We start from the raw sequence: 18,130 nt of genomic DNA, 5'->3' as shown, positions 1-18,130 counted from the left end.
TGTTTAGCTATTTCTTTTTTTTTTTTTTTTTTTTGAGTTGGAGTCTCACTCTGTCGCCCAGACTGGAGTGCAGTGGCCGCTCCCGGCTACCGCAGCTTTGACCTGCTGGGCTCCAGCGATCCTTCCGCCTCAGCCTTCCAAGTAGCCGGAATTACAGGCATGCGCTACCACGCTCGGCTGATTTTTTTTTTTTTTTTTTATTGTAGAGATGAGGTCTCGCTGCCCAGGTGGGTCTCGAACCCGCAGGCTCAGGCAATCCACTCACCTCAGCCTCCCAAAGGCGCGGGATTACAGGCTGAGCCACCAAGCCCAGCTTGTTTAGCTATTTCTATGGTTACTTGCCTCTTCCTAAAGGGAACACAGCAAAAATACCACCACTTTCAGGGTCTTTGTCACTTCAGTCACTTGTAACGTCTGTATTAGTAAAACTCTCTTTTTTTCTCCAACACTTTACTTCTCTTAACTGGGAAATATGCTTTGAATATCTTTCCATCAGAATCACATTTTAATCTTGTTGCTGTGTGAGCAACTTCACTTTTAACTTATAGCTGGAGCCGGGACTCAAGCAAAGGAAGATTGGCAGATGTTTGGCTCCTTCCTGATATTAACAACTCTCTGGAATCTTAAATGACATGACAGGAGAATGGGGCAGCAAGTCCGATGTCGGGGAAAGGGTTTGACATTCAAAATATAGTGGAAAAATCTGCCCAAAATGGAACTATTATCATGAACTAAATAGCTGAAAGAGGCTGACTAGAAAGAAAAATTTTATGTACAGTATCCAAGTTTTTTTTTTTTTTTTTTTTTGAGTTGGAGTCTCACTCTGTCACCCAGACTGGAGGGCAATGACTGATCCCAGCCACCGCAGCCTTGACCTGCTGGGCTCCGGTGATCCTTCCGCCTCAGCCTTCCAAGGAGCTGGAACTACAGGCATGCGCTACCACGCCCAGCTAATTTTTTGATTTATTGTAGAGATGAGGTCTCGCCAAGTTGCCCAGGCAGGTCTCGAACCCGCGGGCTCAGGCAATCCACTCACCTCAGCCTCCCAAAGGCGCGGGATTACAGGCTGAGCCACCGAGCCCGGCTAGTATCCAAGTTTTGATTCCAAATGTTCCTTTCTGTAGTCTGGTTGTGCCTGTCGGCTCCTGTGACACAATATGTGGTTCAAAAAATATGGTCAAAATTGGGACACATGATGTGGCTTTTTTATTGTGTTTTGTGTGTGTGTGTGTGTGTTTGTTTTGTTTTTAGTTTGAAGGCTGGAACTCTGAGACATCCAGTCACCTTTCACTTAGTGACCCATGTATCCAAATATGCAGGAGAAAGATTAACAATATCTGCCCTTGAGGGACCATGCATGGATGTTCTCCAGGCCAAACAAAACCATGGAGACCCTAAGGGATAGAAGAGGCCAGCACAAGGAAACAATATAACACAGTGGCTTTTGCTTACCATTTTCATCCAGAGAAAAGTCATCCTGAGCATAGCGAAATTTTTCAGGACCACAAGCAATAAACACATCATCATCACCAAAGAAATCGTGGAGACAGGTTACCTATGGAGAAAGCAGAAACACTGGATTGGTATTTGATGGTCATGTGATAATGAACTTCACAACATGTTGATGGTTGAAAAGTGTCACATCTAGACCATCAGCTCCAGCCCCCATAGATGTCCTTTTTCTCACAACACCTACCATACTCATAGTCTGTACCATGACCCCTAGTGAGTGTTAATACAGTGCATGCCATTGCCTTTCCATGTTTCATGTGTGGTAGTCTTGCTTCCATTGCATCAAGAGTAAGATCGAGACCAAGTCCAAATGGAATAGTTCCTTGTGAAGAAAAGTCAGCCAACAGATGGCTCTACAAATGTCACCTTTTTTCAAAGCCTCAAAGACAGAGTGTTCCTGGCTCAACTCTGGGGACAGGGGTCTAGGCCAAGGCAGATGGGAAAAATCTTCTGCAGCCTGTGGTGAATAGACCCTGTAGCTTATCCAGAAGTGGAAATTTATCTCTTCATCTGCATGAGTTCTTAAAAACAGATATCATTTCATAACTGCTTTGAACACACACAAATTGGACTTTTGCTAAAAATGAGTCAAGAACCTGGTAGTGGCCCAGAATACAATTCTTCCCTGAGAAACCAGGACAGGAAAATTATGCTGATCATTTAAAACTTCATAAAGAGCAATAAGTCCCAATAGACTTGAGTCTCTGCTGGTAGAGTCATGTTCCCAGGACCCTTCCTGCCCTCTAGCACCCCAAGCAGTGCTGCTTCTCCACAACAGAGAGACAGTCTCCCCAAGCCCCACTTCTACACACAGAAATGAGGGTCCTTGGGAAAGTATGCTGCTTCCTGCAGTCTCCCCAATTCTCAGCTTTCCTAATTACATCTGATAATTAGTCCAGCACATCAGGGAAACCCCAGGAGAAACCATGGAGTCAAAACATGCTTATCCTACTCCTAAGTCTGAAAGTGTTCAAAGCCTCTAATTGTTCTAAGCTTCTCGTTCAAGCTGCCAGCAATAGCTTTCCAAAGACATGGTGCTTGCAAACTAACAACAGCTTGCTGGATGCAGAGAGCAATATGTTACATTAGAAAAATGCTCATATTAATAGCATCATCCCCCACCCAAAGTCAATTCAATCTCTGTTCCCCTGCTAAGATGACTATAAGCCTCACACAAAGGGAGAGATGTTTAAAGATTATCCCCATTGGCTCAGCCTCCCAATTATCCAAGAGATGACACAAGAAGGAAGAGAGACTTAGACAACTGCCAGGATTGCTCTCATTAAGCCTCTTCCCAATCCTGAGTCGTGATCTCATCAAATAGGCTAGCACCTTTCTTTTACCCACTTGTTCCTCACCCATTCATTCCATAATCATGTAATGACAATCAAAGCTAGCATTGATTAAATGCTTACTCTATGACAGGCATTCTGCTAAGTACTTCCAAATCTGTCATCTCATTAACCTCATACCAATCCCTAAAGGTTAGTATTATTGTCATTACTATTTTAAAGATGAGAAAGCTGAGACCCAGAAACAATAAGTAAATTATGCAGGTGGAAAACGATGAAGCCAAATAAATGCAGATCTTACTTCAAAGCCTGTCCTTTTAACCACTCAGCAATACAAAGCACTTTAAATATAGTTCAGGCACTAGAGAGACAAAGACGAATAAGACTCAGGCCATGGATTTCTCAAAGAACTAAAAATTGAGCTTCCAGATGACCCAGCAAATCCCTTTTCTGGGAATATACTTAGAGGAACATAAATCACTCTACAAAAAAAACAAAACGAAACAAAACAAAAAACCACATGTGTTCATTGCAGCACTATTCACAATAGCAAAAACACGGAACCAACCCAGATGCACATCAAAAGTGGACTGGATAAAGACAATGTGGTACATATACATGGTGGAATATTATGCAGCCATAAAGAAGAACAAAATTGTGGCCTTCACGGCAATTGATGCAGCTGGAGACTATCATACTAAATGAACCATCACAGAAACAAAGAACGGAATATCACATGTTCTCACTCATAAGTGGGCCCTGATCACTGGTCATATGAGCACCAGGGTAAGAATGGCAGACACTGGACACTGCTAGGGGAGGGAGGGAAGGAGGGAGGGAAGAGGAAGGGCAGCACACTGGGTACCACTACTGGGGGACTGAGAACCACCTAGAAGCCCAAACTTCACCTGCATGCAACTTACTTATGTAGTAAATCCTCACATGTACCTGACACGTCTAAATAATAATAATAATAATAATAATAATAATAAAAAAAGACTCAGGCCATGGCTTCATGGAGCTCACAGTCTAATGTGGTGAGATACATTGAAGCAAAGCATTTCAATCTAGTGTCAAGAGTGTTAGGATAGGAGTATCTGTAGGTACTATGGGAGCTACCGATGACTATGTTCAAGTGACCCTGGCACTGTTAGTTCAATAGGCATCCTGAATATTATCCTGATAGTGGATCCAATGACAAAGGCCACATGACTTTGGGCTCTGCCACAGACCTCCCATCAATATCTTATACCTTGGCACAATAAAATCTGGAGCCCCTAGGTTTGATACACGAAGTGTCTGAATTGTTTATCCCCTTCCATCTCCTTCACTCAGAAGAACTCTGCCATGTCTTCTTGTCTGAGGCTGCCATTGACCTTGACTAGCTGCCATTATTTTTGGTTATCATCAAGGGACGCCTCATCATTGGGTGTCCTCTGCTAGTGGTCTCTGGGATTTAGCATTTTGTATGCATACCTGCCTGTATTTTCATGGGTACTCACCTAGTTCTCCCCATTGGATCACAAGTTTCTGAATATAAAGACCAAGTCTATACCTCCCTCTATACATTCCCATGGTTCCTGGTAGAAGTTTATCACATGGTAGAAATTTAATTACAGCTGTCTGCCTCAACTGCATGCAAAGAAGGTAAGAAGGAGAAAATACAGAGGCTTTGTATGGGTATGCAAAGACAGAAAAATAGAAATAAGAAAGATGAAATCAATTGTGGCAGACAACAGAGATTAGCATTCAGAGGCTTTGAAGGGTAACAAAAATACACAAATTTAGAAATAAGAAAGTAGACATGACTGAATTTAGAAGTTATTCATCACACAACTGTGCTAGTTGAAAACCTAGATAAAATGAATGATTTTAAAAAGGAAATCTAAAGATTCAAATTAGTTTTAAAAAAAGAAATAGAAAATCCAAACCAACTAATAACTATAAAAAGAATTTAGTAACACTTCAAACATCAACCTTCCCCCAAAAGTCACCAGAGAACTCATTTTGTAGTTAGTTGTGGAAATTGCTTCCCAAGAAGAAAATCTAAAAGCTCAAAAGCAGCCATCTCAGACACACACTATGATACCCTATTATAGGACAATAAAGTCTCACAGATTGCACTGAGGTTGCTGCTATAATGACCTACCCTCCTCCTCCTCCAGCCCCAAGCATCTCTATCCCCACCCAGGCTTGGAAAAGCCTCTGGATAACCCCACCTTTGGAGAAGCTTCTAAGAAAGGCAAAGTCCCCTATGCTTCTGACAAACTCACAGTGGTGTGTCTGCCTTCAAACACATTCATGTTGCAATCCAGCTGTTCAGCATCAGGTTTCTTGTGTGATCCCATTCCACATTTTACTGGCTCCCAAATGTGAACAAATTCACATTGTGCATATGGATACCCAGCTTTCCCAAATGTTTTGGATAGCGAGACAGCAGCCCCTCATCTTTCTTATAGGGTTGAAAAATTTGAATGTTCTCTCTCTTAAATATGAGAGACCGAAGGCACAGAGAGTCAGAGTGGTTGAAGGATACACAGCTGGCTAATGACAGAGTTGAGATGAACAATCAGGTGTCTTGCTTCAGTTCAGGACAAAACAGTTCAATTGCCCAGTAAAACATATCTTCCTAAAGCCTTGACTTCAAAGTCTTGTCTATAGCCTATAAAGGAGAGTCACTATTGGTCCTAATCAATGTCTGATATGCACTAGAACATCTCACTGGATTGAAAAAGGAAGCATGTTTACGAATCATACTTTTATCTACGGATAACAAAACGCCTATGTATTACTGTAACTGACAACTGAGTATATGGTGGAGAAAATGGACAAGGAGAAGATGGAGGTGAAGGGGGAAAAAAGACAGAAGAAGAAGAGAGCAAAGGAGAAGAATAGAGTATAATGAATAATTTTCAAATGAAACTCACACTCATTTAACATTTGCTTTCTAAAATTCTATGGAGGCAATATTATACAAAGTCCACCTTAGCTTACATTGCAAATGTATGATTTTTCAAATTAGTTTCTTTGAGATATAATTTCCATTATGATGGGGCAACAGAAGTAGTAAATATAATAATCATTATGATACCACTTACAGCATCCTCAGGGATCAGAGGTCTTGCTGACATCAGCTTCAGTATGAGTCATACTTGGATATTTAAGTCAGGGAAGAGAACATGAAGGGATGACACCTATCTTTATAATTAATCAACTGCCAGCACAAAATCAATAAAATCAACTCACATTAACATTGAACCATTAACTCAGTGCTCTTTCTTTAGGGGGAAAAAAACTAGCAGGTGTTGAGGGAAGGGAGGCCAGCTCAGTTGCACATTAGCGTGAACAATAGATTATATGGATGGTCCAGTGGCTTAAATGTTAAAGTACAAATGGAGAAATGGAGACAACAGATTACTGTGTGGGAGCACTTTGAGTCTATTAGCTGCACATGGAAAATTCACTGTGTGACTTGATTTAAGATTGATTAGATTCTTCATCCACATATTACAAATGCTGGTAGTTAGTTCTTGTACGTGCCTGCTACTAGTAGAATACATTTCATTTACCTAATTATTCAAAAAGAAATGTTATCTCAGGAAGTATGGTCTTGCTTGTATATCTATGAGACTCACTTTTAACTTGCAAAATATTTGCATCAAAAGTTCAATTCTACTAATATTGATACATTAAGCATGCACTAGGGCAAAGGAATTCTGTGAGAGATATAGAAATGTACAATACAGGGTCCCTGTCTTCAAAGAGTTGACAGCATAATAAGCAAGTTAGAGCTACACAAATAATTGGTATGCAAGGCAGATGTTGTTATCACTGTTATAGAGGTACAAAGAGCAAGGGACACACAGAAGACAGAACAATTCTAATAATGAACTGGGGAAGGCTTCACAAAAAAGATGCCACAAAAACTGACACTTGAAGGATGAGTGGGATATGGGTTGATGGAGACAGGAGATATTCTAGGCAGAGGTAACTGCATGAACAAAGGCAGAGAGGCAACAACAATGTGCCTTTTTCTTAATAGATCTGAGGGGAAAAAGAGCTGCATCTTGTCGACCTTAGTAACAGATTCTGACTTTCCAAAGTTGTGCACAGCACAATTGACCAGAACCATTTGCCAACCTACCGCACAGACAAAACATGCAGTTGCCTACTGGCAGAATTCAGGGTGAAGATGAGGCCAGAGAGTGTCTATGAGAAGGAGTGGCCCCAGTGGTGAAGAAGAGGGAACTCCCTGTGGCAAGGAAGACAAACCACACTGAAAGATTTTTCAGTCTTGCCAGCAGTGTGCCCTGACATGGAGAGTGGCTGGCAAGCTTTGCAAAATGAGTTAATGAAAGATTCAGTAAACATTACAGACAAGGCTTTTTCGAAAAGTTACTGCTACTCTCATTCTGGAACATTTTCTGCCTGTGAGCCCTGGACTGGCTCTAGTCAGATGTTGGCACACAGCTAGCTTGTTGAGCTGCGGCAATGTTTCTGAAACAGTCCTGGTTTTCTTATCAAACTTGTTTTCCAGGGGTAATCTTGAAGCCTTACTTGTGGGTTTTTCTATCTTTCATTTTTTTTTTTTTTTTGAGTTGGAGTCTCACTCCGTCGCCAAGGCATTGGTACACTCATGGCCACTGCAGCCTCGACCTGCTGGGCTCCGGTGATCCTTTCGCCTCAGCCTTCCAAGTAGCTGGAACTACAGGCGCGTGCTACCACACCCAGCTAATTTTATTTATTGTAAAGACGAGGTCTCACCAAGTTGCCCGGGCTGGTCTCGAACCCGCAGGCTCAGGCAATCCACACAATTCAGCCTTCCAAAGTGCTGAGATTACAGGCTGAGCCACCGAGCCTGGCCTACTTGTGGGTTTTTCATGACAACATTTTTGCCTGGACAAGCAGCTCTTCAGTTCTACAGTGCCTCTTTTGGCATAGATCTCTTTATTCAATGCCCTGAACGTCCCCTAAAATCTCTGCTGAAATAATAACAATGCCACTTGTGCTTGTACAATATTTTTACTGTTTTCAAAACACTTTCACATTTATATTCTCTTTATATTCTTGTCCACACCTTCAATTTTGCTCTCAACTCGATTCAGTCAGATTTCCATCTTCACTGCTCCACCAACACTAATCTCGTCAAGGTCAACAATGGTTTCCATATTGTGAAATCCAGTGGTCATTTCTCTGGCCTCATCTTACTCAACCCCTTAGTAATGTTGGACATAAACTGAGCAAATCCTTTTTTTTTATAAGTACTTTCCCTTTTTAGCTTCTGGGAGACCACAGTCTTCCAGATTTCCTCCTACCTTAATCTTTTTTGTTGGATTCTCATCCTCTTCCAGACTTCTCAATATTTGAAAGCCCCAGTGCTCAGGTCTCATACCTCTTTTTTTATTTATGCAAGTATATTTACTAAGTTATCACATCCAGTCCCAAGGCTTTACACATTGCTATGATTTGAGTGTTGTCTCTTCCAAAACTCATGTTGGAACTTAATCCCCCATGTGGTAGTATTAAGAGATGGGTCTTTAAGAGGTGATTGGGTCATTAAGGCTCTGCCTTTGAAATGGATAAATCCATTCATGGATTAGTGAACTAATAAATTAACAGATTAATGGGTTATCATGGGATTGGAACTGTTGGCTTTATAAGAGAAATAGAGACCTGAGCTAGCACACTCAGTCCCCTTTCTATGTGATGCCCTGTGCTGCCTTGGGACTCTGCAGAATCCTCACCAGGAAGAAGGCTTTCACCAGATTTGGTCTCTCAACTTTGGACTTTCCAGCTTCCAGAATGGTAAGAAATACATTTTGTTTACACACACACACACACACACACACACACACACACATATTTATATATCATCTAGATTCAAAAAGTCTGTTATGCAATAGAAAATAGACTAAGACACGCACCATTCATACTTGTATACTGATGACTCACACGTTGATGTCTCCAGGTCCTTCTTGCTCCTGAACTCTAGACACATATATCCAACTGTCTGTTAAATATCTTCACTTGTTTAATCTGATAGGCATCCCATTTTTTATATGCCCAAGACTAAACTCTTATTTCTTCCCTTCCAAATTCTACTTCCCTCTAGTTTTCCTAATCTCAAATAATGGTATCACAGTTCCCTCAGTTGCCCAAACCAGAAACGAGAGTCATTTCTGACTAGGAGTCAATTTTCTCCCTCTCCATGGTCCTAACCTGAGATACACTACAATAGCTTCATACCCTGTCTCCGTATATTCACTCTAGGCAGCATGTCCTCCCTCACCGCACCCACACCCATTCTGTTTTTTATACAGCAAAGTAGTATTTATCAATTTTAATTAGGCATATAATTCTTCTGTTTAAAATCCTCAAAAGCCTGCCCATGGTAGATAGAATAAAATCCAAACTTTTAATCTTGGCTCTACATTATCCTTATTTACATATGCAACTTGCTCTGGCAACACTGGTCTTTTTCCTGTTCCTCAAACACATCAAGGCCTTTCCTGCTTCAGGGCATTCACTCTTGGAGTTCCCTCTATCTAGAAGGTTCTTGTACCAGATAGTCACAGAACTAACTTTTTTTCATAATCAAATCTAAAGTATCAAATATTTAAGTCTGAACAATCCTTAACTTACATGCCATTATTTTTAAAAATTCCACAAATTAGACATTATTATTTAAATTATTTTATATAGTTAATATTGCCTACATTTAGCTACACATTTACCAGTTTATTTTTCTCATCATTTTTTTGTGAGGCCATCTCAGGACTTTCTTCTGAAGTGATTTTAAAATTAGGCACATGTTCAATCTTCCCATTCTATCTCCCGTGTCTCTTAACCTTATTTTTATATTCTCCATCTTATCTCTTGGTGCTGTATTCTGGAAAGTATCTTCAAATCTGTCAGTTCACTGTTTCTCTTTTCAGATGCATTTAATTTGTTGTTTAACACACTCATTGAACTTCAGGGTTGAATGATTTTATTTTTGATTTTTAGAAATTCTATTAAACTTTCCCCAAATTTGCCAGGTCTTAGCTGATAGTCTCTTTTTCTTATTCCATCTTGATTCCATGCTTTGTTTCTTTAAACAATTAATAGTTATATTATGTCTTGTATCTGATAATTCTTTTTTTTTTTTTTTTTTTTGAGTTGGAGTCTCACTCTGTCACCCAGACTGGAGTGCAGTGGCCGCTCCTGGCCACTGCAGCCTCACCTGCTGGGCTCCGGCGATCCTTCCGCCTCAGCCTTCCAAGTAGCCGGAATTACAGGCATGCGCTACCACGCCCAGCTGATTTTTTTTTTATTTATTGTAGAGATGAGGTCTTGCTGCCCAGGCGGGTCTCAAACCCGCGGGCTCAGGCAATCCACTCACCTCAGCCTCCCAAAAGCGCGGGACTACAGGCTGAGCCACCGAGCCCGGCTGTATCTGATAATTCTTGTATCTAATATCTGAAGTCCTTAAAACTCTAAATCTGTTGTTTCTGCTAATTCTCCCTTATAGTGGCTTGTTTCCTTATGTGCTTGATAACTTTTTGTTGTGAACTCATATTTGACAGAAATAGATCTTTGGGATTATTATTATTTGAGAATTCTGAGGGTCCTAGGTTGAAGATGTTAGTCTCCAAAAAAAAAGTGAATTTGCTTCTGTCACGTGCAAGAGGTCACTAACAATTTTGGACCATTTTTAAGTTTCTCAGCTATGGTTTCCCTTGGCACATGAGTAGTATAAATTTGAACTTCAGATCTGTTGAAGAACAAGCTTTAGGTTGCAAACTTTTAGAAGGACACCTGCAGACGCAGCAGCAACAACGGCAGCTATGGTCTTTTTAATCTTGTTTTTCACCCAGAGTCATGACAGAGACATACAAGTCTACAGAGACTTTTTTTTTTTTTTGTCCTGTCAGGCACTCCTTTTCTAGCCAACCATCCTACCATTTTATTAGGGTGTATTTCCTTTTAAAAGTCATAACTCAATGTGAGAGTTGCATTTTAAGGTTCTTTTCAAAGTTCTCCATGCCCTACATTTCTGTTAATATCCAAAGCACTATGTTCTAGTTATGGGGTTTTGCCTTCAGGGAAGCCCAAGCTTTCACATACTGCCTGCTGCTCTGGTTTCAACTTCTGGTTGCTCTTCCCTCTTCTGCCTTTAAAAATTTTTGAAAGATTATCAAAGCATTTAAAAATGTCTGTTACAGGTTTATTAAAAAAACTAGACATAGAATTACCATATGATCCAACTATTCTACTGCTAGGTAAATATAAAAAAGAATTGAAAGCAGAAACTCAGATAGATACTTGCATGTCAATGTTCACTGTGGTGTAATTCACAATAGCCCAAAGGTAGAAACAACCTAAGTGTTCATCAACAGATAAACGGATAAACAAAATGTGGCATATCCATACAATGAAATATTATTCAGACACAAATGGAATGCAGTTCAGATACATGCTACAACATAGACCTTGAAAACATTATATTAAGTAAAATAGCCAGACACAAAAGGACAAAGATTATGTCATGCTACTTATATGAAATATACAGAATAGGCAATTTCATAGAGACATAAAGTAGATTAGAAGTTACCAGTGGTTGGGGGAGGAAAGAGTAGGAAGTTATTGCTTAATGGTTACATAATTTTTGCTTGGGGTGTTGAAAGTTAAAAAAGTTTTGGAACTAAACATTGGTGGGACAATACTGTGAATATAATTAATGTCACTGAATTTTAACATGAAATGGTTAAAATGGCAAATTTTATGTTATACATGTTTTACCAAATTAAAACCATTAATAATATAATATGTCAAAACCACTAAATTATCTATCTATCTATTTATCTATTTATTTTTAAGTTGGAGTCTCACTCCATCGCACAGGCTGGAGGGCAGTGTCACACTCACGACCACCCCAGTGTCGACTTGTTAGGCTCCGGCAATCCTTCTGCCCCAGCCTTCCAAGAAGCCGGAATTACAGGCACACGCTACTATGCCTGGCTAATTTTTTATTTATTGTAGAGATGAGGTCTCGCAAAGTTGCTGGGGCTGGTCTCAAACCCGCGGGCAATCAATTCGCCTTGGTCTCCCAAAGTGCTGGGGTTGAACCATCGAGCCTCGCCTAAATTATACATTTTAAATGGGTAAATTATATGGTATATGAAAGATGTATCAGTCAAACTTTTCAAAAAAGCGAAATGTAAAAAGTGTTTATTAAAATTAATCCAGGCTTACTTGTATCAGAAAAGCTTTTTAGAATACTTAGTCCGCCATACTGCAGAAGCAGAAGTCAAATTTCATCTGTTCAGAGAGGTCTTCCCTACTGCTAGTCTAAACTAGGACTACCACTACTACCATGTAAATCTGGGCTCCATGAAAGTGGAGACCTCAACTCTTTTGTTCATCATTTTATCCCTACTAAGTCAATGTGTAAGAAGTCACAGATTTTAAAAAATATTATTATCATCAGTAGTAGTAAAATTAAGAAGAGTCTAAACCCTATAATCAAATCTCAGTTTCATAATTAAGGACATTACAGTATAGCAAGGTTATTTATATATTTATAGACCACTAATGATCACTGCCCTCTGCATCATATGAAAGAGAAAGTTATAAGAGATGAAATTAGCTAGTTGACTAAATTCTGGATCTATTTGTTTTCTAGTTATTTATCGAAAATAATAATGCATTTTCGAAAAATAATTCAGTGTCAATCCTCTCCTCAACTAAAGACTATTTCTTTAAGTGCCTCAATGTTCTGTGGGTTTTGTCCTGTCTCTCTTTTTCACCCTTCAAAGTATCCATTTCTTGAGGACACTGAACATGTTTCTGATTTTTTTTTGTCTTGCCTCATGAGGCTTAGCCATAGCATGTGACTCATCCCAGGGCCTTAAGAAACAGTGCTGACTGGCTGACTGTGGAGGGAGAAATTGATATTCTGTTCCACTATTTGTACCATTTTTAGGAATTTCCAGCACCTCCACAGCCACTTTACCTATTTCTGTGGCAAGACATATTGAGGCTCACTCCCTCTGATTCTCCAGCCACTATAACTGATTGAGTTTCTTTTTATTCTTGCCTGGTGAAGAGTGACTTGTCCTCAGAAGTTATTTTCATAAGTCTCTGGGCTGTAAATTATCATGAGAAACTCTAGGAATAGATCGCGTTCTGTCAACTCATCCTTCCACGGTTCTTCTTAACTTCACAGCCAATGGTGACTTTCCTCATTCCATTCTAGAATTTCCTCCAGACCCATTTAGTCTAAGTACTAAGCCTGGAGAGTCGGATCTCAGTTGAGATATTGACCCTCAAACTTATTATTTTCAATCTATAAAATCACTTATCTTTGAATGGGAAAGGGTCATAATGACCCTACATAGGTTTTGCTATTTAACATTTGTCAGATGCTCTCATTTCCATTACCTCATATGGTTGATTAGCCCCATTTTAAATAAATGAAACATCAAAGCCCATGAAGGGTGGGTGATTTGTACAAGGTCACATTGTTGGTTAGTGATACAGCAAAGACAATTATTTCCTAGACAGGGAGAACTGGGTAAGGAAACACAGTAGGGGACTCTGGAAAGCATGAAAAAACCAATGTTATGGGAAAGAGGGGCACAGAGGGGAGATGGAAAGGAATAAGACTTTCTACCCTATTTTTACCAGGAGCTAGCTGTGATTTAATAACCTGAACTAGGCAATACCAGCCCCCTTGGAAGCCTGGCAATCCCTCAATGCTCAGGGGTGTTTTTTCCTTCGTTTTTCTTTGCCATTTTTCCAAGAGTCTGTGTCAGCTCCCACTGGGGCCCTCTCAGGGATGAGAACAGCTGCAAAGGCGCTGGAGTTGGGCTGCTGAGTACATGCCCAGGACTGACACCTGCCCTTCCACAGGGCCCTGGGGACAAGTTGGCTCAGAGAAACAGGGACGAGACAGAACTCCATTCATCAGAGAGAACTGGGGTGGAAAAACCCTGCTTGATCCCTTGGCACCATTAAGCTCTAAGGTTGGCTCTGGGCCCCACACAAATCCAGGTTCTGTTTAGTAAGGTCAATTAAAACAAGAGAGTATGCTTGTAAGGCCCATTGTAGTTATCTGTTGCATTTAAATGTTACCTGGTATCTGCTACACAAAAAGCATGATGGTGAGATGGCTTTGGAATTCTGTAGGAAAGAAAAGTTTTGTTTAAAAAAAACAAAGTTAATGTCTTTCTATATTCTAGGTTACAACTTGCCACTGACTCACTGCTTTCTCTCTGGGTCTCAGTTTCTTTTGCTATAAGGTGAAGGTGCTAGTCTAGAGTCTTTTGAGGTCTATGTCTTTTTTGTGTCACAAGCCCTTTTGAAAATTTAATGAAAGCCATGGATCATCTCCTTAGAAAAATGCATATGTGCCCATAGATAGCTAATTTTTCATATAATTTGGGTGTTTAAGGATTTCCCTGATGTGCATCGACAGATCCCAAGTTGAGAGCCTCTGGACTAGTTGATTTCTAAGGTCTCTTCTAGCTCTGACAGTCTATGAAACATTCCAAGTTGGACACGGTAATGAGTAGAGACACCCGGGCCAGAATGCTGGCAGCTGTTGTGGAATCCCAGAGGCTTAACTGTACCCCCCTACCCAAGCTTCCTGAGACTCTATTCCAAGGGAAGCAAGAGGATGTAAGCTCATTCTCTGCAAACTGAGTCCAAGGGAAGCAAAGGAGTGCAAACTGATTTACGGCAAATCAGAGACTGGAGTGTGTATCAGACAGTTGCCTCCCAGGTTGCTGGAATTTAGCAAAGATGCTAACTTTGCAGGAGAGACTAAGTGCAAGAGTCATGACTGCTAAATGTTCCTCAATAGTTGCTTGAAGACATGACAAAAAGCATGACTACCCAATAGGTAAGGTACATACCGTTTGATTGTAGTTGTTCTAAGATGGTGACTTAAGAGCTAATTCTCAACATGGCCGGGCAGAATATTAACAGCCATAAACCTACTGCATTCTCTTATATTATATCCTCCTTTGTAAGTGTATATTTTTCTACCTCTATTAAAAGGCTAGAGGAAAATAAAAGATATGGTTTTTATGGGTATATCAATCAGGATCCTGGTAGGAAGCATACGACACTCTGGGAGTGGATCAGTTGAATAAAGTTTTTTTTTTTTTTTGAGTTGGAGTCTCACTCTGTCGCCCAGACTGGAGTGCAGTCTGCGGTGGCCACTCCTGGCCACTGCAGCCTCGACCTGCTGGGCTCCGGCGATCCTTCCTCCTCAGCCTTCCAAGTAGCCGGAATTACAGGCATGCGCTACCACGCCCAGCTGATTTTTTGATTTATTGTAGAGATGAGGTCTCGCTGCCCAGGCGGGTCTCGAACCCGCGGGCTCAGGCAATTCACTCACCTCAGCCTCCCAAAGGCATGGGATTACAGGCTGAGCCACCGAGCCCGGCTTGAGTAAAGTTTACTAAAGGGAATTGATTACAAAAGTATGGGTAGGATATAGACAAGCCACAGAGGACATTGTTGTATTTTGGGAATAGTGATAGTGGGGCTCATTACTACCCTCAGGACTGAAGGAGAGAGGGGAGGTAGTGGTTACCAGAACTCAGAGAGAAAGAGAGAGAATAACAATTATATAGAGAGGACCCTTGATAAGAGCTGTGACCTTAAGTCAAGGGATGCTCAGTAACCTCTCAAGCAGGGTGCCAGGGAATAAAGAGTCTAATCTCACTCTTCTCCTCCCTGCCAATGCTTCTCATTTGGCCAAATACAACTGGAATCCAGAAGACAATGGGATCTATTGATATGAGTCCACTTTTCAGAACACAGAGAAGGATGCAACAGGGTAGAGTAGAAAGAAGATCTGGAGGGAAAGGCCTAGAAGGTAGATCTGCCATTGTAGGCATCAGCTGTAGACTTCCAGTGTAACGGATATGGTTGAATGAAAGTAGGGTAAAAATGGAAATGAAGAAAGGTCAAACTCAAGGTTAACAGTAAGAAAACAGAAACAAAATATTTTAGAATTCATCTGCAAAAAGTACTTTCATATTTGTTCCAGTTGGCATTTAAGTCATCTATTGAGTTTTCAAAAATGAAAACTAAGAGCAGATTCACTATTGAGTTTACAATTAAGTGGGATTTGGAGAAAATCCTGAGTGTCCGACGTTCTTAGGAACTGTAATAGTGCCTAACAGTAGTGATGAGTCAGGCCCTAGTTGTAAAAACCTTTTGGGAGGGATGAGATTGCAGGTGCCTATACCTGCTGCCTTAGACTCTCTGCTTGGAAGATAATTTAAAAGTTAGTGGATACTAGAAGGCTCAAGACCAATAAGCTTGCACAGTTCACAGTTCTCAGCTAGGGGTCATTTGCCTCCTTCCAACATCCTCCTCCTAGGGACATTGGATAATACTTGGAAACATTTTTGGTTGTAACAATTTGAAGGAGAGGTACTACTGACATCTAAGGAATAGAGGTCAGGGATGCTACTAAATGTCCTACATTGCACAGAATATCCCTCCCCCCCCCAAAAAAAGACAAAGAACTGTCTGGACAAAAATGTTAATGGTGCCAGTGCTGAGAAGCCTTGCTCTAGGGCATTTGGTGACTGTCAAGATATTATTTTAACCCTGGTCACAACACTCTCTACTCCTCATGTCTAAAGATGACACCCTTGCTCCCACTGATGGATCCCAGGTTGGCCACTCCTAGAATAAGCTCCATCTCAGTAGGCTTCTGGGCTAAAGCAGAATTTAATCTCATTTTGCAGGGTGCTTGCTGTTGCTGTTACTATTGTCCATTGCTATTTAGTTTTTGACCCTTGGCCTTGCACTAACCCTAATAGAAGCTTATTTCCTAGTTGTTAACTGCTTGCGGGTTAATGACTCACAGCCTGCCTAGACCTCTGGTTTTTGCAAGCTCTTCTAGCTCTGGCATCCTTCCCAGGCTCTGAGGTTCAACTTCATCCATGGTTTCAGCACAACACTGCCTTACTCATTCCATTCTGGGACACCAAATAGGGTTTGGGCTGGTAGTTACACTAGACCTGCTGCCTCTTGAATCTCTGTGAGAAAGGTGCCAGATCCAGGCAAGAAATGACTCAATGAACTATCATCTAATACAAGAGGTCCTTCTGCTGTGACTGTCAAAAAAAAAGCTGCAAAGAGAGCGAAAGAGAAGGTGCATTCTGGGGCAGCACATTTCAGAAGACATCTGTGTCAGCTGGCTTAAGCAGAGATAGAAAGATGTCCTACACAATAGTGTTTTAGAGCCAGTTAAGCATCAATTTCATATTTGTAGAAGAAAAAAGTTGCACATAAATTGAAACCCTACAGTTCAGATAATGTCTAGTTTGGCCATTTTTCAAGTGTCAGCTTCATATACCTAGAAAGAAGTATAAAGAAGGAATTTGAAATAACAAAAATATAGCCGGGCTCGGTGGCTCAGCCTGTAATCCCTCGCCTTTGGGAGGCTGAGGTGAGTGGATTGCCTGAGCCTGCGGGTTCGAGACCCGCCTGGGCAGCAAGACCTCATCTCTACAATAAATCAAAAAATCAGCCGGGTGTGGTAGTGCATGCCTGTAATTCTGGCTACTTGGAAGGCTGAGGCGGAAGGATCGTCAGAGCCCAGCAGGTGGAGGCTGCGGTGGCCGGGAGCGGCCACTGCACTCCAGTCTGGGTGACAGAGTGAGACTCCAACTCAAAAAAAAAAAAAAAAAAAAAAAAGAAATAAAAATATGACCAGAAGGCCATGGAGCTAACTTATTTTTCTAACAAACCTTCATTCCTGAATTCTGAGTCTCAGATGGTATTTGTGGAAAGGACTGGCTTCTAATCCCTGTTCAGTCACACATTATTGTGCAGTTATACACTTAACTGGTCCGTGCCTCAGGTTCCTCATCTGAAAAATGGAGCAAATACTACTTTCACTGTCTCATAGTGTTTTGGTTTTTTTTCCAATTTAGAACAAAAAAAGATAGTGCATATGAAAATGACTTAAAAAGCATTAGTGCTATTTGAATACAAATTATTATAATTACACTTCACAAAAGACATGTGACTTGAGGGAAAATGAAGTTGGATTACATGAGACCAAGAAAAGTGGGTAAAGTGAAACCTATTTTGGCAAAAAGAGAAAAGAGATGGAGAAATCTACTGTCTTTTTATTTGCCCACATTCCAGACATAGTAATACTTATCTTATTTTTATTATTATTGTATAAAAAATTTATGATAAAAGGACTCTTCAGCTGGGCTCGGTGGCTCAGCCTGTAATCCCACGCCTTTGGGAGGCTGAGGTGAGTGGATTGCCTGAGCCCGCAGGTTTGAGACCCGCCTGGGCAGGCA

At 40.8% G+C, this 18,130-nt stretch overlaps 1 protein-coding gene across 4 annotated transcripts in view; it reads right to left on the bottom strand.

Moving 5' to 3' along the window:
- Positions 1–18,130, bottom strand: part of DCX (doublecortin) — a 119,491-nt gene that overhangs the window by 37,321 nt on the left and 64,040 nt on the right. For all 4 annotated transcript variants that reach the window (XM_008069460.2, XM_008069461.2, XM_021718264.1 and 1 more), the window contains one exon: positions 1,453–1,555. In XM_008069460.2, coding sequence (XP_008067651.1) covers positions 1,453–1,555 — 103 coding nt within the window. The remainder of the gene's footprint in view (positions 1–1,452; positions 1,556–18,130) is intronic.

This window comes from Carlito syrichta, unplaced genomic scaffold (genome assembly GCF_000164805.1).
Source record: "Carlito syrichta isolate Samal-C Ts95f unplaced genomic scaffold, Tarsius_syrichta-2.0.1 Scaffold312060, whole genome shotgun sequence".
Taxonomy (NCBI): domain Eukaryota; kingdom Metazoa; phylum Chordata; class Mammalia; order Primates; family Tarsiidae; genus Carlito; species Carlito syrichta.
The sequence above is the reverse complement of the archived record's forward strand: the minus strand, read 5'-3'. Positions and strand labels throughout refer to the sequence as shown.